This window comes from Rattus rattus, chromosome 17 (genome assembly GCF_011064425.1).
Source record: "Rattus rattus isolate New Zealand chromosome 17, Rrattus_CSIRO_v1, whole genome shotgun sequence".
Classification (NCBI taxonomy): domain Eukaryota; kingdom Metazoa; phylum Chordata; class Mammalia; order Rodentia; family Muridae; genus Rattus; species Rattus rattus.
Genome location: NC_046170.1, coordinates 25,326,045 through 25,353,735, shown reverse-complemented (window position 1 = coordinate 25,353,735; position 27,691 = coordinate 25,326,045). Strand labels below are relative to the sequence as shown.

The 27,691-nt window shown below is 50.0% G+C and overlaps 2 protein-coding genes across 4 annotated transcripts in view; one reads left to right on the top strand and one right to left on the bottom strand.

Moving 5' to 3' along the window:
* Positions 1–27,691, top strand: part of Agrp (agouti related neuropeptide) — a 72,427-nt gene that overhangs the window by 16,376 nt on the left and 28,360 nt on the right. Inside the window, exon 1 of the mRNA XM_032887945.1 lies at positions 24,809–24,840. The gene's annotated coding sequence lies outside the window, so the exon portion shown is untranslated. Of the gene's footprint in view, positions 24,841–27,691 lie in introns of the transcript that reaches the window.
* On the bottom strand, positions 173–16,674 carry Ripor1 (RHO family interacting cell polarization regulator 1). 3 transcript variants are annotated; one of them, XM_032887936.1, is made up of 22 exons: positions 16,574–16,674; positions 7,747–7,873; positions 7,480–7,632; positions 7,266–7,344; positions 6,865–6,888; positions 6,722–6,775; positions 6,443–6,595; positions 6,279–6,342; positions 6,150–6,193; positions 5,945–6,070; positions 5,328–5,476; positions 5,124–5,253; positions 3,672–5,042; positions 3,412–3,533; positions 2,455–2,587; positions 2,048–2,183; positions 1,772–1,933; positions 1,401–1,559; positions 1,100–1,296; positions 934–1,017; positions 759–849; positions 173–619 (listed from the first exon to the last, which is right to left on the bottom strand). In XM_032887936.1, exons 2-22 carry the CDS (start codon positions 7,848–7,850, stop codon positions 522–524), a joined length of 3,633 nt encoding a protein of 1,210 aa, XP_032743827.1. In that variant the 5' UTR covers positions 7,851–7,873; positions 16,574–16,674; the 3' UTR covers positions 173–521. The 3 variants fall into 3 exon arrangements, with proteins under 3 accessions (XP_032743827.1, XP_032743828.1, XP_032743826.1); XM_032887937.1 differs by lacking the exon at positions 16,574–16,674 and adding an exon at positions 8,722–9,192; XM_032887935.1 differs by lacking the exons at positions 6,279–6,342; positions 6,443–6,595; positions 6,722–6,775; ... (3 more) ...; positions 7,747–7,873; positions 16,574–16,674 and having other exon boundaries at positions 3,412–3,530; positions 5,945–6,235.

The window sequence follows — 27,691 nt, the reverse complement described above, 5'->3', positions numbered from 1 at the left end:
TCCCAGGCTCAGCCTGTTCCCAGGCTCAGTACTAGTTCCCTTCCGTGTCTCTTCTCCAAGCCCAACCCTGGACTCTGGGCTTTCTTCCACCAGGATTTCCAGGGCAAATGCTAATGCAGTTGTCGCAGCTGGGGTGTGGACACAACAGTACCAGGAAGAGCACACCAGAAGGTGTTGGAGCAGAGGCTCGGGCGTGCACCAAGCCACGTAGGAAACACATTTTGCTTTTTTATTATCTGTAAAACTCTGTAAATAAAATACAAAACCAAGGGATGTGGTGAGGCAGAGCAAGCTGACCAAATGGTCAGGCCCCTGACACTGTTTGTGGCTATGCAGAACCGGCTGGGAGGCACTTCATTTCAGGCATTCTACCAACCCCAGTGATAACAGAAGAATATATTAGATTTTCATTGATAGGAATTTGTGGGGAGAGGTGACTGGAACCAGCCCTCACCCTCCCTGCCAGTGCCTAGTGAGCCCTGAAAATGAGGGAAGGAGCACTGGGAGCTGGCAATCAGAGTTCAGAATGCTGTGCTGGCCATGCTGCTGGGCCCAAAGAGGCAGGGCAGGGCATCCAGGGACTCCTCTAGCTGGCGATGAGCAGACTGTCCTTCTTCCCCTGTTATGTACAAAAAGATAAGGGTCAAGAGTGGCCCTGGCATCCTCTGGGCCTTCCCTTCCCTGGCATTACCTCATCCCACACCCAGTAGCCAGATCCCAAATCCCCTTAACCTGTGTCTCCCACTTCCCAGTCTTACCACACTGCTGGAGGCTCTGCCGGGCAGCTTCCCTCACAGCTTCTGTGTCTGTCTGACACAAGTACACCAGGGGCTCAATGCCCTCAGGAGCCTATTGAGGCATTGAGACAGGTTCAGTATAACAAGTAGAAATAGCCCTGGAGGGAAAGTGTTAAGCAGGTTGGCAGGGAATCACCTTGATACAGCCCAAAGCCAGGCACCCGGCCACTCGAGTCTGCACATCCTCATCCTCAAGCTGGTCCAGGAAGCACAGAAGAGCCTGGAGACGGTGGAACAGCAGATTTAGACACTGGGAGCCCTCAATCCTAACCTTACCTACAGGAAAATCCTGCCAAACTCACCCTTTCCCGGAAGACAGGACCAAGTGACAGGCTCCGAAGCTGGGTGCTGACAGCAGCCATGACTTTGCTATTGCCGTGGACCAGCAGGGAGCTAAGAGCCCGAAGCCCATCCTTCCTCAGGCGCCCCTCTGGGGCTAACCTTAGAGCCTTCAGCACAACTGCCTGGTCATCCGAGTTCAGGTTCTGTACCAGTAACACTAAAAGTAGTGGGGGAGGGGTGCTTTGTTCTCATCATCTCAGCATTCACACCCTCAGGACCACCCATGAGACCAGAATCCCGTGGCCAGGGCCACTGCCTCACCCTCCTCTGCGGTCTCGGTCACATAGGCTTCCATGGAGGGGCTGTCCAAGGCTTCTACATAACTCCAGAATTGGAAGATGGTGAGCTGCTCCCCGGGGCCTGAGTGGGGCCTCCTGGGCAGCTTCTGCCCCAGAGCATCTTCCAGGAACTTCACACACACTGCAAAAAACAGTACCACAGCCTGAGCTGGAACAGACCCAGGCTTCTAAGGGGTCGGAGAACACCCCATTCTAGTTCATGCCTAGGGACTCCTTGTCTACACTCAGAGGACAAGCATTCTCTTCAGTCAGTCGGTGTGGGCTAATGAGGACCTCCCTAAGGGAGCTGAGATGGAAGGAAGGGGCAAGTAAGCAGGCAGCCCACTCACTCACCAGCCTCGGCTAAGCCTGGCTGGCGCAGGGAAAGACGGGCCCCATACTGGCTGCAGAAAGTGAGGAGCACCTGCTCCACAGGGCAGAGGAAGGGGTTGAGTCCCTCTGTACACTGGTCCCAAAAGGTCAGGAAACCGGGCCGAGAGGCAGAGAACTGTACCACTGTGAAGGATGAGAAAAACCATCAGCAACGGAGCAAACCAGGCAGGAGGAGCAGAAGTAGGTTAGGCATGAACACCAGATATACATCAAAGCCCAGGCCCAAGAGGCCTTTACCTTCCTGGGCAGATGTGGCAGCATTTCCCCACAGCTTGCTGTGCTCACACACTTCCTGGAGCACGCGAGCTTCCCTCAGCAGCCGTTCCAGGGCCCATGCCTCCTGGCAGCGCAGGGGCCCAAATGTGCCCAGTTTCTAGAGGACAAGTGATGCCAAGTAATTTAGGCTTCATGGCAAGGGTTGGGGAGGATGGGGTCGGGGAGTACAGATCCCAGCATGCATTGGTAGAGGCTGAAGTAGGAGTAGTATAAGAGGTATTACATTTGACAGGCACCAAATGCCAGGACCCTGGGGCATTGCAATATAGAACTGAGAGGTTTAGAAGGTTGGATTGGAATGCAGGGCTCCTTGGGGTAAGTGTTCAGGAGTCAAGGGGTGGGATGAGGGGGGGATATTATCCCCTCACCAGCAGGAGGCGGCTGCAGTGGTACAGGTGCTGGACCAAGGTAGCATCCAGGGCTGAACACCCTGTGCTTAGACACTGGGCATTTGATGAGTCTAGTCTTTCCTCAGCCACAACCTCTGGGCTGCTTGTGGGCCTGAGAGAAAAAAAGAATGGAATCAACCTCGCCCCCCAAGAGCACACATCACCTGGTCACCAGAGTTTATTTTTATTAAGCTCCTCTCACCCTGAATGGAAGAACAATACGAAGAAGACACAGACAATAGGTAAGTTAATGGAGAACAAGGCGGTAACCAGCAATGAGTAACATGGATCTTTACAGTCAGTCTACCAAAGGGGCTGCTGGGCCCGAGATGGGCAGCAGTAAGATTGCAGGCGGGATGGTCTGTAAAACGTGGGTTGTGAGGGACGCAGGGATTGGGACTGGAACCTAGGAAGTCGTAAATGGAGGAGGGATCGGGTGCGACTTTCAATTCTGAATCGGTAAAATCTATTCCAGGAATGAGAGCTGGGCAGCCGGGGCCTCCGGGAGAGTCGGGGTCTTGATGGAGGGGGCTGATGCTGGGGGACTCGGGGTACATGGAGAGGCACTGAAGGGGCTCCTTCACAGGGTAGGTCCAAGGTGAGGTCAAGGGAAAGAAGAGAGGCAGGAGGCTCACAAGCTGATGGGGATGTGCAGGGCAGGCGGACATTGCTGAGATGAGCAGGGTAGCCACAAACACCGGGACAGATAGAGTTGGTAACATGGGCATCAAACATACATGAGGTATACAAGGAAAACAATAGCTACACTGACTGGCACAAGCCCATCCTCATGTATTCTACCTGGCCCTACCTGACCAGTTCTCCTCTCTCTCCCAACCCACCTGCTTCTCCTCTGCCTTACCTTGCTCTACCTCTTCCCCTTCATCTCTCCCTGCCCCACCAGGTTCCCAGTCTTGCCTTGCCTGGCCGCCTCACCTGTCCCCAGGACTGTCATTGTCTTCATCTTCATCATCATTGAGGAAGCTGAAGCTCTCCAGGGCATGCTCCACGGTGATGCTAAGACTGGAGGCCCGGCTTCGAGTCAGGCCTTGCCTCTGCTGGGATTGTAAGGAGAATCAGGGCTACAGCCACTGGTTGGCAACTGTCCCTGTGGGCCTCAGCTCAGCACGGCCTCAGCTCAGCACAGCTCAGCACAGCCCAGCCCAGCCCAGCCCAGCCCAGCCTAGCCTCCTTACCATGAGCAGACTCTCCAGCCGAGTCACCTCCTGCTCCAGGCCGTGGAGCTCAGGGAACTGACCTCGATAATCATCCAGGGCAGCCATTAGGGTCCCGAGAGCCTCTTCGAGCCTTCTGTCCCCAGCTCCTCCAGTGGCTTCAGGGACTGGGGCTTGAGCAACCGAGGCCAGGCTAAGTTCTGAACGTTGGGGTTCAGGGACTATGGATGACGGAGAGGAACTTGGGCTCTTAAGGATTTGTTCTAGGGAGTCTGGGGCAGGGCTTGTGAGGGGTTTTGGACCAGAGGAAGCAAGACTTGGAGAAGAGGTGCAGGCTGCTGTGGGGTCTGCTTTAGTGTAGGGAGTAGAGGTTGGGTGACTACAGGGCCGTGCTTCAGGGCCTGTGACAGAGGGTACTGCAGAGGAACTGGAGATTATAGCCGTGTCTACAGAAGGGGAGGGGCTTACAGTTGTAGAAATGGGACTTGTAGTGGTCTGGACTGGGCCCACAGCACTAGTGGTATGAGTTGACATCGTGGCTTTTTGAGTAGGACTAGTGGTACTGTGGCTGAGGCTTGGAGTAGCATTGCTGGGGCTTGGAGCAGCATTGCTGGGACTTACAGTGGTATGGGTGGGACTTGGAGTGCTATGTGTAGGGCTTACAGTAGTGCGGGTTGGGCTTGTGGTAGTCTGGATTGAGTCTGTGGCACTGGGGATAGAGCCTGTAGTAGTGAGGGGAGAGGGCATGGGTTTGTGGGTAGAACCTACAGTGGTGGAAATTAGGCCTGGAACACTGTTGATCGGGCTCACAGCACTATATGTAGAGCTTGCCACAGTATGTGTGATGCTTGGCAACTCAGAAGAGCCAGAGTCTGTGGCTTTGTGAACTAAGTCTAGCTGTGTAGATGAGGCAGGGTCTATAAATGTGGGGGCAGGGCCAGCTGTACTTAGGGCAGGACTTGGGGCAGAACGGCCATTGTCTGCAACAGGAGGAACACTACTGACATGCTCCACATGGGTGGACTCTGGATATACAAGTGGGCTAGGCCCTGGGGCTGGGCATTTTAAGTCCACAGCTTCCATGGCCTCAGTCAAGGCAGCATCCACGCTGGCCTCACTGATGTGGCTGAGAGTCCGACTGTAAGGGGCATGCCCATTGACCAGGGCTGGGGTCACAGGTGGCTCTTCATCCATGGAACCAGAGGAGAGGCTCTCTGGCCTTCGGAAGGTAACTTGGACAGGCAGGGGCTCAGGCTGTTGCACCAGAGGCTTGGGAGTTGATGAGTATCGAGCAGTGCCTGAGAGCTGCGGGCTGGATGAATCATCAGAAGATTCGGATGACAGGGACCATGCTGTCCCATTCTCTAACTCCTCCTGCCGCCGTAACATGTTCTAAGAGAGAAAGAAGACTTCAGGGTCCCACCAAAAAGACCCAGGGAGATGGTAAGATCTGGGGCCTGCACTTTGACTCACATAAAAAGCCTGCTCCCGAAGTGAGGGTGTATCTGGTGGACTCTGGCTATATGTGGAAAACCGCTTGGTGACTGTGGAAGCTTTGTTGACTGTAGAAGCAGCTGAAGGCTGGTCATCCTTGTCAAAGGGACTGTGAAAGGAAGAGGATGTTAGTTACTCCAAAGCCTTCCCTTGCCATGCCCTAAGCCCTTCAGTCCTACCGACCTCCATATGACTTCCAGGCTGAGCTTGATAGTGCCGAGATCATTGATATCCACAGCCACAACCTGGGGCAGGGCGGCAAACAGGTCCTTGGTCTCACAGGAGACACTGCCCACGACTACATGGTTAGCCAGTCCTTTTAATTCTGTCACCTGTAGCCAAGAGTGCATGGAGAGGTCACACGGGTGTAGGGGCTTCTGGACATTCAGAAATCTGAATTTGCATAGAGGTTATAAGACAGTCACAGGGTCATGAGGACATGCAGGTTACTTGAGGATGAGAGCTCTAGGGACCATAAGGTCATAGAGGCAATCTGGGAGCAAGAGTATCGTGTAAGTCCAAGTAGGTATGGTCACTGATATTATAGGTTCACAGACTCAGGAGACTAAGTATCCAAAGGTCAGAATATCATAAGGTCTCAGTACCAAAGTCATGAGGTATAAGTTGTTTTCAAGGCCTACAAAAAGAGGGCTATGGGAGTTAAAGAGGTCATGCAGTCACATCTACATGGACATAGAGCTATAAAGGGACTACAGGAATGAGAGAATGACACAAGGAATCCACAGGATAACAGGGTTCACAGGAGTAAGCTGTCTTATGGATCTGGTCAGAGAAGTTACCTTGATAGACAGGAATTCTGTGAGCAGAGGAAGAAAGACGGTCTCTTCACTGTCCCACACTTGCTTTCCACTACTCTCTATTCGGCCTCGTAACTTCCAGCGCTGACGGCCGTATTTCATGCAGATCTGGGGAAACAGACAGGATGAAGCAGCTCTTGGGATGGTAACCCTTCCATCCCAGCTTTCCTCATGCACAGCCTCATACCTCGTATTGATCGCCCACACACAGCCTGGCGAACCCAGCCAGCCCTGGGCACAAAAGGAAAAGATAAGCCATGCTGAGGACCTTACGCATACCCACCCCTGCCTCTCTTCTGCCTCTACAAATCAGTACCTTTCATCCGGAGATGAAACTCGCCCAGCTGTGCCTCCAGCTCATTCTCCAGAAGACACATGCTCTGGGAAGAGGTGGGGGGGGTAAGAATGTGAGGGAATGAGGAACTAATCTCACACCAGCCCACACCTTGTGGCTCTGCCCCAGTGGCCCTCATCTCTCACCTCTGTATACTCTCGATGGCCTCGAGTGGCCTCAGCCAGGCTGTCTCGGGCCTCTCGACTCCCTGGGGACCCAGTGCTATAAGCACGAACCATGTTGTAGGCACCATCCCTGAGACGCCGCTGGACACAGTATGCTTCATACAGCTCATCAATCTGGAAAGGTTACAGTAGGGTAGCAGGAGGGGACTCACCACTGAGAACCACAGAGGTTGTCCACGGTGGACCTTCCCTCCATGATCTCCTCCCAATGCCCACTCTGCATCCATGCTGCACATGTACCTTACTGGCATGGAATTCCAGTCGTCGAAGAAAACGTTCAATGGACTTGACTTGCTAAGAGAAAAATGAGTCAGAAAGAGTGTATCTCAGGACTCTCTCCTAGCCAACTCCCTTCCAACACTATTCTACATGCAAACACTTACCTTATCCAAGTCATACAGGAATCCCTACAGAGGGAAATAAGAACAGATACTTAGAAAGCATGAGGAGGAGCCCAGGAAGGTAACTGCCTAGCCAGCTATTCTTCAGTATTCAACAGACATGTTCCCTTCTTTGACAGTCCTCTTCCCAGGAAGAAGGAAGCACCCTGGCCCTCTCCTGTGCACTGAAATATAATCTCTTGCTGTGCTGGGTAAGACCTGAACTCTCCCACTGGAAGCTTGTAAGATACTGGGTCTTAAACAGAAGGTACACTCCAAAGAAGTTAGGATAGAAACACCTACTAGCTCACCCCTGAACACAGTATCATACAAGGTGGTTTTGCCCAGCCCCTCACTATAGAGACAAGGGGCATCAGTCCAGGGCATCTCCTGTCATTACTCACTAGGCGGGAATTCCTCTTGGATTCCTTTATCTGGCGCTGGAGCTTCTCCTGCTCTTGCTGATGCACTTCCAAGTAGGCCCTGGGGGAGACAAATGACAAGTCAACTTATCCAGCCTCTCGATTCGGCAGGGTGCAAGGCTAGGGAAGATTCAAACTTGCAGAGAGAAACCTATGTGGAATCTTGGGACACTGAATAAAAGAGGGGATTGCTTACGTCAGTCCCCGCTTAAGAGCAGCATATACCAGGTCCAGCCTCTCAGGCTGTGGCACCTTGGGGGCTGGGTGGGCCACAGAAAACATCCTTGACACTCGGGAGAGCACTAAAGGCTTCCGTTGAGGCCCTGGTGGGCTGAAGACCGTGAAGCTCCTGAAGAAGAAAGCGCCTTTAGAAAGGGGTCAGCAAGAATCCCCCAAACCCTCTCACTACCCTAGTCCAACCCCATCTAACTCTCTCAACCCCATTAATACCCTTGTCGCGTACCTGGGCCCGCGCTCGTGGCTGCCGAGGACGCCTGCGAAGGACTGGCTCCTACTGACCCGGGCGCTGAGCAGGCGGCGCTGCGGCCGCACCGACAGGGACATCATGGAATGAGTTCGCGCGGGGCTCCCTGGGGGTGGCGGGGGTGTGTGTCCAGCACCAATCGGGTCTCTGAGGCACCCTTCCCGTGACTGGGTCCCAGGGCTGGGGCAAGCCCTCCCTGGTCGCCAGGTACAGCTGCCCCAGTGGGTTCCAGTCTTGGCAGTCTCAGCCTCATTGGCCCCGCGCTAATGACAGGGCAGAGGCAGGAGACTCGGCCTCGGACTCAGCGTGGCCTCTGCCGGCCCCTACTTCCTGCGGAGGTGCGGGCTCCGCCTGTCGCGGGGAGGAAGGGGGGGGTCTCGTGCGGACCCTCCTCCAGCTGGGAAGGAGCAGGAAAGGGGCGGGACGCGCAAAGAATGTGCGGAAGCGCCTGTTTACCCGGGGGCGGGGCGGCATCCCCAGCCCTTCCCCTGACCGCCTCCCCACCCCTGTGGAACGAGGGGTACCACCACCCCGGGAAGCCGTGGGAGGTCATGGGGCGGGGCACGTGTTCGGATCTCAGTAGAGCTGAGAGGCCAGGCTGGTGCAGGTTTGGCTCGTATAACCCACTGCCCAGTGTAAACACTGCCCCCAACTCACGGCAGACTCGCAGGCGCCCGGACGCCAGCGTCCTCCCGGGTGGGAGGGAGCCCGGGGATTCCCGGGATTGGGGGTGCCGAGAATGAAGTGCCCCGCCTCCTCCACTTTTCTATAAACCTGACTTGGAAACTGAGTCATGAACTCACGGTTCTTCCCTGCCCTTGGAGGGAAGGAGTCCACGGCTAAACCCCCACCCCAACCTATTCCCAACGAAACACTCACTCTAAGCCCCCAGAATCCCGTCTACATCTCTTGTGACCATCTCTGGAGCCCTCGAAGCTCCAAGCCAAGTCCTACCTCTCTTTTTGGAGTTCATAGTAAGTTCCGGACGGCCCCCGACTCACGGTCACCCACTGTGCCCCGCTGGCCCGGGGCTTTTTGGTACCAGCCCAGTTGGGCTCCAAGCTCACTGCCAGCGGCTCTGGCCCAGGTTTCTGGCTGCTCTCGACGCCTCCCGCCCGCCCAGTTCCTGCCTCCTGACTCAGCCCGCCGGGATGGGGCGGGACTGGTCTCCCGGACTAGGGGGGCAGCGAACCTCAGCCTCCTTAGCCTCTGCAAGGGGTTACTAGGGACTTCCCTCCGTAACGGGCCGACACAGGGTTTGTGACTAGGGACGCCTGTGAAGGGAGTTGAACACCAGAATAAATATGGAAGGACAAAATGAAGAGAACTATGGGAGACTGTAATAGAAAGGTGTCCAAGAGACTGGAGAGATGGCCCACCGGTTAAGAGTGCTGGCTTCTCTTCCAGAGGATCCAGGTTCAATTCCCAGCACCCACATGGCAGCTCACAACTGTCTGTAACTCCAATTCCAGGGGATATGACACCCTCACACAGATGTATACAGGCAAAACATCAATAAAATGTGGCTGCTGAGAAGAGATTCAACACAGAGTGACTGGGTTCTATAGGTGTGAAGGAAGAAAGAAGGAAGAAAGAAGAAAGTAGGATTGAGAGCAGAAGTTGTACCAGTGGATGACACTGGATCATAAGGATTCTGAAGAAGCTGAGAGGAGATGAAGGGAAGAGGCTATCCCCAAAGCCCCCTTGCATCTGTGTCTTTTCTTTCTCTTGGGCAAAGGAAAGGGATCACGTCCTACTACCCAGCCTGGTTTCTTCTACCCATGGCTCCCCCCCTCAAGTCCTGAATCCCCTTGTACTGGCTTTCTTGATCTCTTACGTGAACATCCAGCATGAGCTGTGTGTTCCTGTGACCTGCCTACCGAACCCTTTACCCACCCTTCACCCCCCACCCCCTACCCAACACCATAGCCTAATCACTGGCTCTAGAATGCCCTTTTCCTAAACCACAGCCTCACTGTCTGTGATCTCTCCATTACCACTACTACGTCTGCTTGGTACCTGAGACCACTGGTCCCCTGGGCCCACAACTCATTTATTCAGCTCCCCACTGAATGACAAACACATGCTAATCACTGGAGATACAGCCCAGAATTTCACAGACACCACTGTGCACACAGATCACTGTCCGCCTCTGCTTGCCTTCTCTTCCAGCTCCCTCCCACCTTCCTTCCCCTACCTTCTCTGCACATCCTCTTCCCAGCCTACAATCACAGCCAGCCTTCTGTCTCTTGCCTGCTGTTAGCATCCCCAGCGTTCTGCACTTCTGTCTTCCCTAGCAGAAACCAATCCTGGCAAACCACCTCCCTATCCTTGCAGCTCCTACACTCAGCCTGGATCGAGCCCAGAGGTCTTGGCACAGCAGCCTGGCTGGAATCATAGACTCACAGTGCAATCCTCAACCACAGATGGTTCTCACTTCCTACCTGAGAAACTGTCCTGTATGGCTCTAGTCTTTTTTTCCCTTCTCAGAAAAGATGGATGCCTCTGACTTTCTATTCAACTCACCAGTAAATTCAAGTCACTCTCACATTAAAACTGAAAACTATCCAAATGCCCATTGATAATAACAGAATCACCATGTGATTAAAAGTATGAAAAATAAACAAAATACATGCCATGGTATGGGAGAACCTTACAGGTATATTAACATGTGACAGACACAATATACAAGTAAGGAGACACTATTCCCTTGAAAATGATTTTCAAAAACAAGTGTGAAAGTGTTTGGGCATGTTGGCCCATCCCTGTTATCTCATTGCTCAGAAGGCAGAGGCAGAAGGATCAGAAGTTCATGGCTAGCCTAGGCTACAAGGCTATCCTAGGCTACATGAGACCCTGACTCAAAAAACTAGGACAAAAACAGAACAAAAAGCACACAAAACTAATTTATGTTGGAAGAGGTTAGATTAGTAATTATCCTAGTTGGTTTCTTCTAACTTGACACAGCCTAGACATATTTGGGAAGAGAATCTTACTGGAGAAAATATCTCCATTAAGTTGGCCTGTAGGCAAGAAGCCTTTTGTTGTTGTTGTTGTTGTTTTGTTTGGTTGGGTTTTTTGAGACAGGATCTAGCTGTTTAGCTTTGATTGGCTGGCCTGAAACTTGCTATGTAGACCAGGCAGACTCTGTCTGCCTCAGCCTCCTGAGTGCTGGGATTAAAGGCAGGTGCCACCACAACTGGTTTTCTAGTTATTCTTGATTAATGATGGATGTGGGAGAGCCCAACTGGGGAGTGGTGCTACCTCTGGGCATGCTACCTGAGATGTATAAGAAAGCAAACTGAGGGCTGGAGAGATGGCTCAATGGTTAAGAGCATTGACTGCTCTTCCAGAGGTCCTGAGTTCAATTCCCAGCAACCACATGGTGGCTCACAACCATCTGTAATGGAATCCGATGCCCTCTTCTGGTGTGTCTGAAGACAGCTACAGTGTGCTCATATACATAAAATAAATAAATAAATCTTTAAAAAAAAAAAAGAAAGAAAGAAAGCAAACTGAGCAAGCCATGGGAAGCAAGCCAGTAAGCAGCATTCTTCCGCGGCTTCTGTTTCAGTTCCTGCTTCCAGGTTCCTGCCCTGCCTGAGTTCCGCCCCAGCTCTCTTCAGTGATTAACTGTTACCTGGAAATATAAGATGAAATAAACCTTTCTTCTCCAGGTTGTTTTTGCTCATGGTGTTTTATTACAACAATGTGGTTCTAAGTTAGACAGTGGTTTATTCTTAGGCTGTAACTGGAAGTAGGCAAAAGGGGTCTTCTGAAGTGTTAGCAAGGTTCTACTTCCTGATCATAGACAGGTGTGTTCCATTACAAAATGTTTCATGATGTACATTCAGGCAGACCTCTGTGTGTGTGTGTGTGTGTGTGTGTGTGTGTGTGTGTGTGTGTGTATGTGTGTGTATGTGTGTGTATGTGTCTATGTGTGTGTCTGTGTCTCTGTCTAGGAGTGATAGGGTCTTAGTTATATTCCCCAAGCTAACCTCAAAATTCTTAGGCTCAAACAATCTTGCTGCCACAGTGTCTGCCTATTTTCTGCACACATTAGAGCACATTATACAGTAGGATTTAAGTAAATACAGGTAGTCTCGAATTTAGTGCAATGGTAAAGTATATGCTTAGTATGCTCAAAGCTTTGGATTCAATCCTAGCAAGACAGACAGACAGACACACAGAGTAAATGAGTAACTATAAAAAAGAACCACCACTACCCCCCCACCCCCGTGTGTTCTGTGTCTGGCTCTCCCCATTCCTCACCCCCTGCACTGCTCCTTCTGAGTCGAGTTTCTGGAAGAATGTCTACTTCCACTTCCTAGCCACACCCACCTGCTCCTGTCCCCAGGCTGGCTGGCTTTTTGCACCCACCCCTCCTGTGGCTAGTCTTGACAAGATCAACAATGACCTCTCTGTTCCTGAATCAACCCAATATCTAATGTCTAGTCCTTATCCTGCTTGATCTCAATAAAGTATTCAACTTGGTGGTTCCCTTCCTCTTCCTTAAGCCCTTCCTTCTCTTGAATTTCAAGAAGCAACATACTTCTGTTTTTCTACCTGCCTCTTTAGCCACACATTTCCCCCCCAGCCCCCACAGAGGACCTGTTTTTGTCTTTATCCCCATGTGGACTTGATTGTTTCGGTCCTTGAGCTGGGTACCTCTCTGTCAGCAGCCTTATCTATCCTCGACCAAACCACCCTTGTAAGTATTAGGCCTGCTTATCCAACTGTCTCCCAGATGTCTCCCCACAAACTAACTGACAGTGTGTAGTGGCCTGTAAAGGAAGATGAACTGGGTTTGAGGTCACTGGACTGACCACGTTTCCAATCTTAACCACTCCATGACAGTCCTGTTGTCTACATGTCTAGTTGTTCAAAACAGAAACTGGGAGTCATCTTCCTTGCTGCTATGAGTTGCACCTCACCTCCACTCAGTCACCCACTCTTGGCTGATCAAGCTTTTAGATGTCTCTAGATCCAGGACTGATGGTACAAGGCCAGCCCGGCTAACTTACTAAGAGTCTATCACAAAGAGTAAAATTATATACATATAATTTTAATATATATATTTTAAAGTCTGGGTGTATAGTTCAGTGGTAAAGTGCTTACACACACACACACACACACACACACACACACACACACACACACACACACAGTGTTCTCTGGAATCCACATCTTCACACTTCACATCAGGTCCAAGCTATTACCAGCTGTACCCTAGCTTCATAGAGTAGCCTCCCAGTATGCTCACTGTCTCCCCTTTATCCTGCAATCAACCATTCTTTATTCACCAACAATTAAAAAAAAAAAACAAACAAACGAACAAAAAACATCCTTTTTAAAATGTTTACTGTGTGTCAGGCATTATGCTGAACAAAGATCATTTAATTCCAGCAAGAAAACCTACGTAGGTGAGCCTTATTAACCCTGCTTCACGGATGAGGTCACCTGGCTCTATGTGACCTTGGGCAAGACTCTTAAGCTTTTGGACTTCAGATCTAATGAGGATAATAACCACAACTATTGCTGGAAGCATGCCCTGAGATGCCTCCATCTACAGGGAGTGTTTAGGGGAGGGAGAAGTACGTGAGTATACAAGTATTAGCTGCTATTGCTGATGATATTAATTTACCCAAGACTACACAGCTAGCAAGTGGCAGGGCCCAGATTCAAGCTGAGACTTTCTGATCTAAGACTCTAAATCTTATACAGACTCTTATGGAAAATTCACAGCTACCTACTGCCCATAAGAATAAATATGCTTCTGTCCCAGGCCCCTGTCCTCTTCTCTAGCAACTGTGACCCTCTCCTGCCACACTCAAGTTCTTAGCATCTGAGCAGCAAAACCCACTCCTCCTATACCCACTTTCCACTAGTGAGAAACTGAGTGTGTGTGTGTGTGTGTGTGTGTGTGTGTGTGTGTGTGTGTGTGCTTTGCTAGGTTCAAACTAAGGACCTTAGGCAAGCACTCTACAACTCAGCTACATCCCAGCCTCCTCTTCTCTCTGCTCTTAGCTTGCTTAACTCCCTCCCATTTTTTTCTGTCCCCCAAGAACTTCTTCCAGGAAGCCTGCCCTGGGTTGGTTCCCCCTTTTTGGCGCCTCTATAGCTTCCTCTCTCTGATCCTCAAGGCCACATAGCTAGTTGTAGTTCTCCAGGGTCTATCTTCCCACCAGTCTATACCTTCTGGGTCCTGGAACCTACCTGCTTGCCCACTACTCTAATTTCCTGGGCCCTCCACCATCACCTAAGCATCTGAGAGGAGGGGAGCTAGGCTGCTCAGTCTTTGAAACAGAATCCTGACCTGCTAGAAGGGTGGGTAGATGATGGGACACAAATCTGGGTCTACCAGATTTCCCTATCTAACTTAAGATTCTTCCCACTAGGGGGCGGAAGAGATGGCTCAGAACTGACTGTTCTTCCAGAGGTCCTGAGTTCAATTCCCAGCAACCATATGGTGGCTCACGGCCATCTGTAATGGGATCTGATGCCCTCTTCCGGTGTGCCCTAAGGGAGTGACAGCGTAGTCATATATTATTAAATAAATAATTCTTAAAAAAATAAAGAGTCTTCCCACTTTGTGGAGCAGGCCTGCTCCCTTGGACAGAGACAGGATCGAGGTGTCCTGGGATTCTGATTGTTCCTTTCATTTTCTTTCCCTGGCAGCATCTCTGCTGCCATTTAACCTCTATAGTCAGGAATCATGACAGGTGACTGTTGGTAATACCAACCACCACCACCTCACCCCATTGCCATTAAATAGCTATGGAGAATGTACATCTGACTGGTCACTTCTGGGAGAAGCAGACTCTCCCGTGTTGGTGAGGATGGAAAGGGTTAACACCCCTGCCCACATCCTCACACCTACCTGGAGCTAAGGGAGAGGAACTATCTCAACTGGTGGATGCTGGTTGCTAAGAAACAGAAGTCTCAGCTCCTGCCAACTCAGGTGAGTTCTGGACATGAGAAAGAATCCAAGTCCTAAAGGTTATGAGGCGTGCAGCTCAACAGCGAATGGAATCTTAATTGCCTGCACAAACCCAGTTTCCATAGACTTCCAATAGTTCCTGTGTGTCAGGACAATAAATAACACCAGCATGAGACAGAAAGTAGGACCGACAGTACTGTCAATCTAGCGAAATGATCAGTCACACTAGCTAGAGCCTCTCCACGAGTCTCTGGGTCCAGCCCGTCTCAGCTGTAGGGCTACAGTAGACTGAGGTAAACAGAAGCTATAAATAACCCAGGCAAAAGGGTAGCTGCAAGGGAGAAGGGGGTCGCGCGCAAAAGCCTGTCCCTGTCTCCATGGCAACTCCCCAAACCTAGCTGCTGACGTCATCTGGCAGCCGCCAACCAGAACTGCCACTGAAGAGGGGAGGGGGGCCAGCTATGGCCTAAGACCCCCACCCCACCCCGGAACCGGGTGGAGACTGCTTAGTGGCCTCACTTCCTGCCAGCCTCCTCCCTGGTCAGCTGGTCACATTCCCTGTCCCGCCGCGTTCTGGGAGCTGAAGAGCCTCCCCCGGCTAGGTCTGGCTAGGACGCGAGTTCCAGCGGTGGCGGATTGGGAACGCTCTGACTCACTCTCACTCTCCTCGCCTGGTTTTCCACCTAGGCGAGATCCTAGTCCAATGCCTTGTGTTCTCCCTTCCCTCCCACCCAAACCCAAGTCCCGGGACAGCTCAACTCGCTCTGCTGCCCACAGGGCCCAGGACCGTGTGGGAGGTAGACGAGGAAACCATGGCAGTCCTTGTCCAGCTGTAGTTCTGTGTATTACCGTTTCCCCCCTCCCCACCCACACTGTCAAAACTAGAGAGGTGGATGGTGAATTCTTCTCCCCAACCCAGCTGTGTGACCTTGAAAAGGTTGCTAACCTCTCTGGCCCAGTATGCACATCTGCCAGATGGTCATACACCTCCTCAGAAGACTGCATGTCAGCTGAATGTGCAGATCCAAGACACACGCAGCCACATAGATGGTGGTCAGGGCACCGTTATTATTGTATTAGATTTTACACACGAGAGACCAGCCTGCACACACATAAGAACTAATTTGGAAGGGCCGGTAGGAGAGGTCACAGACTTAACTCGGGATAGGACAGAGGGTGCTGAAGCTGTTAGTCGGGGTTCTAGCCCTGGTGAACAACCCCTTCCCCAAACCAGTTCTACAGGATGCTTAGTTCTGTTTGCTGAGTCCCCATAGCAGCTTCCATTTCCAGGGACAGGGTCTGTCGACCGCCACCAATACGACCTTCTCCAGCCTCAGCTTTGGTTTGGGTGGAGAGTGTGGCCTCGGGCAAGTTCAGTCACCTCGAGCCTGGCCCCAAAGCAGCTTAGGTCAACCAGGGCCAGGAAGACTAGCTAGCTCATCTAGGAGGTCTCCTGCACCCTGTCGCCCCATTCTCATTCCCAGATCAGCCTCCTGTCGCACCGCAGGCTCGGGGATAAGGCCAATCTCAGGCCCAGATAAACGTCTCAGGCTCGCCCTCCGGCCTGCCCACAGTGCAGCCCCGGGGCACGGTCGTGTCGGCCAGGCCGCCGAAGAGGAGGCGGCGGCGGGCGCGGCAGAGCCGGAGGCGGCGGCTTTTGTGGGGCGAAGCTGCGTTCTCCGCGCCCGGGGTGGAGGTGGGGGTGGGGGAAAAAAGACACAGCGCGATCCGGGTCGGGAGAACCGGGTGAGGCGAGACCCGGTCGCAGGTCCGGGAGCCGATGGGCGGCGCGGGTGCAGGAAGCACGGGATCCACCGCCCACCCCTTCTCCCCGCCACGGCCTTCGGAAACGGCGCGGACACTCACATGGCTGCGCTGGGCTGCAAGGACCTCGCGCTGTCCGTACTCTCGGCGTTGCCGGGCCTGCTCGCGCTGCAGCTGCCGCTGTCGCCGCGGCCGGCGCCTGCCCCTCCCTCCGCTCCGCCGCCCCGCCCCGCTGGGCCCCACCTCCTGCGCTCCCCTCCGGCTCCCGCACCCGTAAGGGGCGCCCACAGCTCGCTCCGCCTTCGCGAGTAACCCGGCAGAGTGGTCTGCCTACCGTGTCAACCAGCTTGTGGGAAGGGAGACCGAAGGGAGACCGAAGGTGCCTGCGGGAACCCGGCAGCTTCCTGGGAACTGCACACAGACCTTAAAACTGGGGTAGGGGGCGCTAGGGAACCCCTCCTACTTGCCTCTTACCCAGATCTCTGGAGCTCTGAAGACCTCAGGTCCCCTTCCTGTCACTATAAACAGGTTCTTGGAGTTGACACTGAAAATTGGGGTGGTTGGAGGAAGTGCTTAGGGTCTGGAAAGGCTTAGATAAGGGAGCCAGAAGCCTAACCGTCGCACACCTTCTGGGTCGAAGTTCTGCCCCTCATCCCTGCCCACCTTTTCAGCCAGTCTCAGTTTCCTGCTGTGGGATCAGACAGCCTTTTCGACATTGTCTGCCTTATAAATAGGGCTCATAGCCAGGCCATGCAAGCATTCACCACTCAGTGGGTATTGCTTTCTGGGGAGTTAACAGACTTTGTTACTAGGATATAAGTGGCTAATCGTAAGATCTGGGTACACATACGTACTGGGAGCACACATTGGCCATGGGGCCAAAGCCAAGAAATGGGTTATGGTGTAGTAGAGAGCTGGCTTGACTCAATGGGGTCAACAAGCTGACTCCAATCCCCTACCCCTCTCATTAATCAGATGCTAATAGCCCTCTCCAACCCTATGTTCTTGATCCCTTGCTTCCTGTTTTCTGTAGCATCTCATCTTTTGAGGTAAGCCAGGCATATTCAGGGGTGGTTTGATGGATTCTAAGAGGTACCTGAATTTCTGAGCCTGACACTGATCCTGAGAGTGGGTCTCAACAACCCAGTATGATAGGACTCTTGGAATACCGACATCTTCATCCTCCTGGGCTATTACCAGAGACACCCTCAGCTTCTCAGTTTTCCGTTTCTCAGCCCCCCAGGCTTTTCCCAGAACACTTGCTTGTTCTACAGCCTCGGATGCTCTTGTGAATGCCCCCACCCATTTCCCAGGTGTTTTTTTGTTTGTTTGTTTGTTTTGTTTTGTTTTTAATTTTTTTTTGAGACAGGTAACCCTGGCTATTTTGGAACTCTCTCTGTAGAGGAGGCTGGCCTCAAACTCACAGAGATCTACCTGCCTCTGCCTTTGCCTCCCAAGTGCTGGAATTAAAGGCATTTGCCACCACTGCCTGGTTCTTTTTTTAAATTTGTTTATTTGTATTTTATATGCATTGGTGTTTTGCCTGCATGTATGTTTGTGTGAGGCTGTCAGATCCCCTGGTACTGGAATTACAATTCTGAGTGATTGGCCTGTGGTTGTTGGGAATTGAACTCAGGTCCTCTGGAAGAGCAGCCAATGCTCTTAACTGCTGAGCCATCTCTCCAGACCCTCCTCCCCAGCTCTTACGATTATCTGACTATGTACTTTGTTCTCAACCTTGTCAAACACCACTTCTAACCAAGTACCATCTATGGCCAGAGGTTGAGCCTCTCTGGAACTCTCAAAACTGTCATCCCTGGGCCTCTAGCTAGCTCTAAAGCTCTAACTCTCTTCCCTTCAGCAAGAGAGTCTTCAAGTCCTTTCTCGGCAGATGACCTCTTACCTTTTTTCTTGGTCAAGTTACTGACCATTCCTCTCATACCTTGAGTCAGGACCAGGTAACAAGGAAGCCACCCCCATGTAGGAACCCTGTGCATGAGATTAAGGAATCTGCCTGTGGTCTCCAGGCATTTTAGTGCAGAGATCACCACTGTCCTGGCCCATAGTGGTAGCTTGGAAGAACTCTTTATTGAATAAGTAAGTGAATGAGCAGTATCAGTACCCTGCTCTGCCAACCCTTCCTCCCCTCTCTCTTGTCCCCCTCCCCCTTATTTCCTGACTCTCTGGGAATCAAACCCAGGACCTTCTATATGCTAGACAAGTGCTCTCCTAACTGAGCTACACTGTCTTTGGTCCACAGAGACAGGGTCTCGCTATGAGCCTAGGCTAGTCCCAAACTCACACTATTCCTACTTCTGCCTCCTAGGTGCTAGCTAGGGGATTGAGGGTAGGTGCCACTGTGTCTGGTTCCTAGCCCTCCAGCCTGTGCCCACTGACATCTTTAAAATTCATTCTCTCCCCTGCTCTCCCACATTACCAGTGTTCTGTCATCCATTCATTCAACAGTGAATATTACTTGAGCATCAAGAGTTGGGCAGCGGGGCTGGAGAGATGGCTCAGTGGTTAAGAGCACTGACTGCTCTTCCAGAGGTCCTGAGTTTGATTCCCAGCAACCACATGGTGGCTCACAACCATCTGTAAAGGGATCTGATGCCCTCTTCTGGTCTGAAGACAGCTACAGTGTACTTGTATACATAAAATAAATAAATCTTAAAAAAAAAAAAAAAAAAAAAAAGAGTTGGGCAGCATGCTGGTTGCTGGAGTGACAATGGTTTCAAGCTGTCCCTGTGCCATCACTTGGCTAATCAAGGCACTTTCTGAGAAATACTTACACTTTCAGCTTTCTTCTCCCCCTTTCTGTGCCCCCTCCACCCCCCAGAGCTGAGGACCAAACCCAGGGCCTTGCACTTGCTAGGCAAGCGCTCTACCACTGAGCTAAATCCCCAACCATTTTTTTTTTTTTTTTTTTTGCTTTCAGCTTTCAAAGACTGAAATCATGTCATTCTACTTCCAGAAATCCTCCCCCTCTACAGTGCTTTGAATAGAACCCATGTTCCAGGGTCTGCTAGGTAAAAAATCACCCTACCATCAAGAGCTTTATTCTCTGCCTGAACATCATCCCCACACTGAAAAAAAAAAAAAAAGATTTGCCAGGCACAGTAGCACAAAGCTTTAATCCCAGCATTTGAGAGGCAAAGGCAGGTGGATCTCTGTGAGTACTAGGCCAGCCTGGTTTGCATAGTGAGTTCTAGACCAGTCATAGCTACATAGTGAGATCTTGTCTCTAAATAAATAAAAAAATAGCAAAAAAAACTTATTTTCATTTTATGTATATAATGGTGTTTTTCATGCCTGATGACCTAGGAGGCCAGAAGAGGGTGTCAGATTCCCTAGATTTGGAGCTCTAGAGTCTAGAGTGAGCTGCTGTGTGGGTGCGGGGTCCTCTGCAAAAGCACCAGATATTCTTTTTTTTTCTTTTCTTTTCTTTTTTTTTCGGAGCTGGGGACCGAACCCAGGGCCTTGCGCTTGCTAGGCAAGCGTTCTACCACTGAGCTAAATCCCCAACCCCTTAGCACCAGATATTCTTAACTACTGAACCATATTTCCAGCTCCCCCAAGGCCCATTTTTAATGGGCCATTCAATTACTTTTCCTTATCGGCCCCTCTGTCCATGGTCACTACTCCTATGTTGATCTAGGTTACTTTTTTTTTTTTTCTGCTATTCTCAGTCTACTTTTGCCACAAAACATTGGTTTCCAGTCATCAATCCAAGCAATCTTTTAAATCATTAACTCAGTCATAGATTCTCCTACTTAAGAGGTTTCAATGAATCCTCATTGCCATCTACACTGGGGGGCGGGGGGCTTAGAGAAAGCTAGCCTGAGCTAGCCTCCTCCTTTACCTCCCATCCATTCTGCACCATGTCTATAGTACCTGTACATCTGCTAAACAGCCTGCCTATAGTTCCTGCCCTCTGACTTCTGACTGTGCTCCTAACCAGTCTTCTTTCTAGTATGTTATATCCCTTCTCCCATCCTCTTAGGAAAAAACACAATCAAATGCCATCCCTATCTGTGTCCTCTGGTGTCCCCATCTATACATCCATCACTGTGTGTTTTCCATAGCCAGACCTGTGACCACCAGGTCAGACTGCACTTCAGGGATCAGATGGCATACTTCTAAGTTTACCTGGCTCTCCCCACGTCCCAAGAGCCATCAAAAGAAGGGTAGGCCACAACTCTCAGAGGGCCATGGAATGCTAAAGAACTGTCAGGCCTCTGACCAGCCATTAGCAAGCTTGGGAGGACACAGTAGAAACTCACAAAGGACACACCTGAAGCTAAGAGAAGGCCACAATTTTCCAGGGCATGTGGTTAGGAAGGGTTAGGTCTGACTTCCAAATTGGCTTCCTGAGTCATAGTCAATTTTGCTCTGCCTGACTCAGGCATCAGTCCCTGAGCACATCTTCTGCCAGGCACTGGCCTGTGAGCTAAGGCCTAGCCAGGAAACACAGGCACTTCTAATCTGGAAGAGCTCACGTGCTCGGAGGGGTAGATCCAGGTGTGAGAAAGTCCATTTAGCAGATCAGAGGGTGGTAAGGACCCTTGTGCATGGCGTTGGTTGCCTCACTTCAGGAAACCATGCTTTCAGAGGCTTTCCTAGTCTCTTTAAGACACAACTTCCCCTTGCTTTCTGGAAAGAAATAAAATAGAATACTGCCCCCACCCCATGCTTTGGTGATGCCACTCATTCATTGGACAGATATTTACTAATTTTCAGGAAATATCCAAGAACATAATCATCTTTCAGAGACCAAAGTTAAGGCCCTCCTATATAGCCTTAACTCTGGTCCTACCTTTCAGGGGTGGTCACCATCATCTTTGCCCCTGAGGGCTCATGATCAGAACAGGTTTGGCTCAGCTCTGTGAATTTTTGCACTTCCTGTGTTACCAAAATTAAAAATGTGTGTATGTGAGAGTATGTGTGTGATTTTGTGTATGCCTGTGTGCGTGTGTGTGCGTGTGCGTGCGTGTGTGTGTGTGTGTGTGTGTGTGTGTGTGAGAGAGAGAGAGAGAGAGAGTGAGAGAGGGAGAGAAAGTGAGAGATTGTTTCTGTAAGTATGTGTATATGGGCGTGAGATTGTGTGTCTGTGTGGTATTATATGTATGTGTGTGCATGCATATGTGTAAGTATGTGTGTATAAGATTGTGTATATATGTGTGTGCATGTAAGTACTGTGTGTGTGTGCATGTGTGAAATTTATGTGTGTGTGTGTGTGTGTATGTATGTGAGTGTATGTACTGGTAAATGGAAGATTTTAGGAAAGGGCCTTTATCACGAGCTGTTGCCAGAGATTCCTTGGCAGGTGGGTAGCTCTTTGAGGCTCATGTGAAGTAGGATGGCAGCAGGGCTCAAGCCAAGAGAAGAGATGTAACCATTTTGCTAGAAGAGAACAAGAGCCCAACATGGCTGGAGAACTCTCCTTGCATGCGTGCATTGGTGGACGGACTAGTTATGAGGAGCCTTAGGTCCTGAGTGAAGAGCAAGACTTTATCCTTAGATAATGACAGCCTGGGCTTTAATCTGGGGGCTGCAGAGTCATAGAATATCTGTGCTTTGCAAAGACTACCCAGGCAATAGGATATGTGTCACAAGGACCTTGGTCTTTATTTCTAGATGAGTTGATAGTGACGTGACCCTAGTTGGGGGCAAAGGAGAAGAAGAGTGGGAGAAATTCAAGGGATATTTAGGAAGCAGAAAGCAAAGCTTGATGCTTCAAGGGCTCTCGAGAGAGGGAGGCTCCTGAATGATACTTGGACCTTGGACCTTGGTGTTTCCTTAATGAGGTGGGGAGGCTGGAGTTAGGAAGACAGTGGCATCATTAGTCTGGACAGGTAGCATCTGAAGGGACAGCTGCACATATGGGTAGAGGAATGAGGGATCTAAGCTAGAGACAGCTAGACAGCTTTTGGAAGAGCCAACAGTCAGTCATGTCAGTGAGATGTCTAGTGAAGGATGAAGCATGTTAGGAAAGTGCTCTACTAGAACACTCCAATATATTGTGCGGATAGGGACAGGCTCTTAGAAAAAGGACTAAGTATGTTATGCCCCTACCCATGTTCATTCATCCTCTGAACCTCCCACCCTCAACCTAGGTCTTACTTTTTTTGGGGGGGCGGGGAAGGGAGGTTTTTTTTTTTTTTTTCAAGACAGGGTTTCTCTGTGTAGCCCTGGCAGTCCTGGAACTCACTTTGTAGACCAGGTTGGCCTCAAACTCTCAGAGATCTGCCTCCCTTGGCATCTTGAGTGCTGGGATTAAAGGCATGCACCACCACCACCCAGGATTAGCTCCCATGTCTTATCATGCTTGTCAAAGGTAATGGGCCAAGGATGCTCCCCATGTTCGAGTATAAGCTTTTCCATTCCTATGTTGTGGTTCTTGGAGAAGCTTCTTTCTGGTGTTTTAACAGTACCTATCTGGGCTGGAGAGATGGCTCAGAGGTTAAGAGCACTGACTGCTCTTCCAGAGATCCTGAGTTCAAATCCCAGCAACCACATAGTGGCTCACAACCAACTGTAATGAAAGCTGATGCCCTCTTCTGGTGTGTCTGAAGACAGCTACAGTGTGCTTATATATAGTAAATAAATTAAAAAACAAACAAACCAGTACCTATTCATTTTCCATTAAAATGGTAGTTTCAGGGCTGGGCATGTAGCTTATCAGTAGAGCACTTGCCAAGCATGTACAAGGAAGGTCCTGTGTTCCATCCCCTGAACCACTGAAAGAGTATGATTTGGTGGAGTATGCCTTTTTTTCTTTTCTTTTTTTTTTTTCCGGAGCTGGGGACCGAACCCAAGGCCTTGCGCTTCCTAGGCAAGCGCTCTACCACTGAGCTAAATCCCCAACCCCATTGGAGTATGCCTTTTATCCCGGCACTCAGGAGGCAGAGATAGGTGAATCTCTGAGTTTTGAGGCCAACCTGGTCTACAGAGTGAGTGACAGCTAGAGCTACAAAGAGAAACCCTATCTCAAAACACTAAAATAAAAAAAAAAGAAAGAAAGAAAAAAGAAAAATAATGTCATTTGAGGAGGGCCATCTCATTAATGAGCGACATATAACCAACGAGGTAATTTTTTTTTCCTCTTCAAATTGGCCATCGTGGGCATGATGTATGAGTAAGCACTCTGAAAAGGAGGAGGAATTGGTTTGAGTGTTTTAGAGCAAGGTGTATTATCAGAATATCAAGTACTAGCCTTGTTTCTCTGTTAACCACTTTGAAAAATTTACCCCAAAGAAATAGTTGTTCAAGTCAGGAAAAGTACATGCCTAAAAATGTTGTTACTCATTTGTTTCATCAGAGCTAAATTGATGATGTTGTGATAGGTTTGGAATTTTGGGTTTCTTAAAAAAAAACAAAAAAAAAACAAGCACTTGCCTAGCAAGCGCAAGACCCTGGGTTCGGTCCCCAGCTCCGAAAAAAAAAAAAAAAAAAAAGAAAAAGAAAAGAAAAAAAAAACAACAACAACATAAGAATATGTTTTTGGGGGGGTTGGGGATTTAGCTCAGTGGTAGAGCGCTTGCCTAGCAAGCACAAGGCCCTGGGTTCGGTCCTCAGCTCCAAAAAAAAAAAAAAAAAAAAAAAAAAAAAAGAATATGTTTTTGTTTTAATCCCAGGTGTGGGATGTGGGGGCTGCTTCAGATTGTTCACAGCTGCTGACTATGATTTTGCCAGTTGCAGATAGTTTCTTCGATTGTGTGATGTTTGGAATTCTGGGGGACTTTTTAGATATAAATGCTAGGGACCAAAGAGGCAGGGTGAAATTGTTGGTTGGTTGTTGGTTGTTGCTGGTCACAGTTTGTTAAGCAGCCATGTGTAAAGAAGAAACAACAAGAAGACAGTTTAGATATCCTGATTTCGAAGATTATTAAGGTTTATATACACTCAACCCAGGGAATGGCACTATTAGAAGATGTGGCCCTGTTAGAGTAGGTGTGTCATTGTGGGTGTGGGCTTTAAGACCCTCCTAGCTGCCTGGAAGTGAATATTCTGCTAGCAACCTTCAGATGAAGATGTACAGCTCCTAGTATCTCCTATACCATGCCTGCCTGGATGCTGCCATGCTCCCACCTTGATGATAATGGACTGAACCTCTGAACCTGTAAGCCAGCCCCTAAGACTTGCCTTGGTCATGGTGTCTGTTCACAGCAGTAAAACCCTCAGACAAAGATCAAATTTGCCCCAAGGAACTTGATGTGCCTAAGTAGTTTAACAATAACATCACCTTGTTTCCAACCCCTGACTTTATTCAGAGATTTCTTTCCTTCCCTCTCTATCCTTTTTTCTCTCTTTTCTAGTGTTAGGGGGTTGAAGGGTGGAAGAAAGAAGATCTCACAAAGCAGCCAAAGGTCAGTAACAACACATGGGTGAGGAACCTGAAGGAGTTCATAGATGCCTGGAAGCACTCCATGGCCAGTGGGAAGGGAAGGTCAAGAGCAAGGGCAGGGCTGGGCAGTTAGTGAGGATTTTTGTATTTTTGACTATGTTGAGAGTTCCGGGTCCCTCAACACAAGCACAGCGTGGTAAAGAAAGCTTCAGCAAAACCTGTCTATGCATTCATTGCCCATGAAAGTTACCTGTGACCCCCTCTCCCAGTAGACCATCACACTCCAGAGTTGTAATTTCTTGATCGAACGTTCCTCTTTGTATTCACTTATACCATGAAAGGTTTCAGTAAACTCGACACTGTTTTGGAAAGCAACATGGCCATTACTTATTTGGACAGCTCCATGGTGATTTCTGCACTAGGAAGTGTTAAGTCTCTAGGCTAGACAAGGAAGCTGACTTCCCTGGGAACTCACCCAGCACACCCAGCTGTGTCCCTGTTGTGGTCCTCACTGGTCGTGTTTTAAACCTCCAGAGGGAGCAGTGAGCAGGGCCCTGCTGGTTTGGTATGGTTAAGGGGTGGGGTGACTGTGCCTCTCTGGAGTTGGGCTGGGCATCCTTCCTTCCTTCCTGACTTCTTTCTCCTAAGGGACAAGTGGGAGGCTTGTCCTTGCCTCTCCCAGGTCATAGGATGAGCTGTTCCCTAGGATCCTCTTAGGCCACGCCTCTTTGTAAAGGCTATGGAGTGTGGCACGCAGTTGTTTCTGTGTGCATATGACTATTAGGAATCTTCCACCAGAGACATAGTGGGAGGACTTGGTGGAGGTGGGAAGTGTCCGACATCAGGCATCTGACAATACCCTCCTACTCTGGACTATGACTTACCAGGTCATAGTGAGGATCCTCAGCCTGACCCCTGCCCAGTCAGGTCCAAACCAAAATGCAGAATTGGCTTTTGGTGCCACCCTGTGGGAAGTATCCACAGCACAGTTACAAAGTTACCCACTCCAGGGGTGCTCCTATTAACTGAACCCTGTCTTCTTGAGTAGTGACTGGGGTATGCTGAGTACAACATGCTCAGTTGGTGCTACAGTCTGGCTTACACTCAAACCTGGTCTCTACTTAGGCACCTTGGAACACCGCCACCATGAAGACCTCCTCCACCACCCCAAAGCCTCTTTTTTTTTTTTTTTTTTTTTAAAGATTTTTTTTTTTTTTATATACAAGCACACTGTAGCTGTCTTCAGATACACCAGAAGAGGGCACCGGATCTCTTTACAGATGGTTGTGAGCCACCATGTGGTTGCTGGGAATTGAACTCAGGACCTCTGGAAGAGCAGTCGGGTGCTCCTAACCGCTGAGCCATCTCTCCAACCCCATATATATGTATATATTTACTGTTGCCATCTTCAGACATCAGAAGATGGTGTGAGCCACCATGAGGTTGCTGGGAACTGAACTCAGGACCTCTGGAAGAGCAGCCGGTGCTCTTAACCTCTGAGCCATCTCTCCAGCCCCTACCCCAAAGCCTCTTTAGGAGGGACACACACTCCCCGTCCGCTCACTTCAGTCCCAATTCCTTCCAGTCCCCATCTTTTCCTCTTTGGAAGGTTCTTCTGGTTTCTGTAACTGCTACTTTGGGAATTCTAATTGCTTCTCTCTGGCTAGTTCTCTTTCTGGTTCTTGGGGGCTGGGTCTCCTTCCCTCTTTCTTGGAATCCCAACAACTTCCAGGGCCTTGCTTCTGAATCCACAATAGCATCTTGAGTTTTCCTCAGTCCCTTCATTTAGGATGACCCTTGATCTCATCTTCTTGAAGCTGTGTTCCTGTGTTTATTTCTCTGGCATTCCACTTTCCTCCAAGTGATCCTCTATCTACAGATAGAGGTGGACCCTGCCCACCCTTAGCCATATATCTGAAACTCTGTCCTTGATTTTCCTGACTTACTTTCCACTCTTCACAGGATGGATTCCCTCTCTAGGTTGGACCCTGCCCCTCCTCACTTTCTTACTGGTCCCTCATCTTGGATCAGTTCCACAATAGGAGGGCCTGAGTCCTGCCAGACTAAGCAACATGTTCCCTGAATGCATCACCTTCTCTTGTATCTCTCTGTCTTTGCCCAGGGTTGTCTGTGCACCTGAATGCTTTCTCTGCTTTCGTCTACCTGACTCATACTGGCTTACTTGTTAGCTCCCAGTTGGGATGCCAATGCCTTTTGGATAGTTCCTATGAACTCTAGGCTTGGTCAGGAATCTTTTCTTTGTCCTCAAGATGTCCTAAATTTGTTTCATTTATCAACACCCTGATCTGCATGTTCTTACATGGAGTACCATACACCAAGGCCGTATCTAGGCTGAGTCACTTGACTGCCCAATTTCTTATCCCCAGAAGACCTAGATATCAAAAACCAGTGAGTCCTGGGGATAGGAAAGCCACCATTGCTGGTCATCACAGTAAACCAGTGGCCAAGTTGAACTGAGACCTACCTTTCTCTCCTGATGCCATTTGCTCCCCAAGATGCCATTGTGAACTGAAGATCCTTAAAGGTCTGACAAGACTGGACAGTAAGAGAGTTGTTCTAGGTGCTCTTGTCCTTGGATAACAGCCATCATCTCGGCCTCATTAGAACCCAAGGACTGTCTCAGGAAACCAAGGGAGCTGGTATAGTGACCACAGGTCAACCCATCTGATGAAATCTTTGTGAGACTCCCTTTGCCTTCAGGGCTATGCAGTGGGAGTGCTGGCCACATGTCATTTGGGGAGGGCCTGAATTCCTAAAGGGTGCTGGTGGCAGCAGTTATGGTCCCCAGTTTAATTATTTCTAATGTCATATAGAAGAGAATGTGCTGAGTGGGACCTCCCCCTCTCAGCCTT

Bases quoted from the DNA above. Each gene is read 5' to 3' on its own strand.
- Ripor1 (XM_032887937.1), bottom strand. The intron at 2,184-2,454 runs GTGAGGGGATAA...CTTGTCCTCTAG, and splicing joins ACTGCAGCCGCCTCCTGCTG to AAACTGGGCACATTTGGGCC. The intron at 1,018-1,099 runs GTGAGTTTGGCA...CACCGTCTCCAG, and splicing joins GTCCTGTCTTCCGGGAAAGG to GCTCTTCTGTGCTTCCTGGA.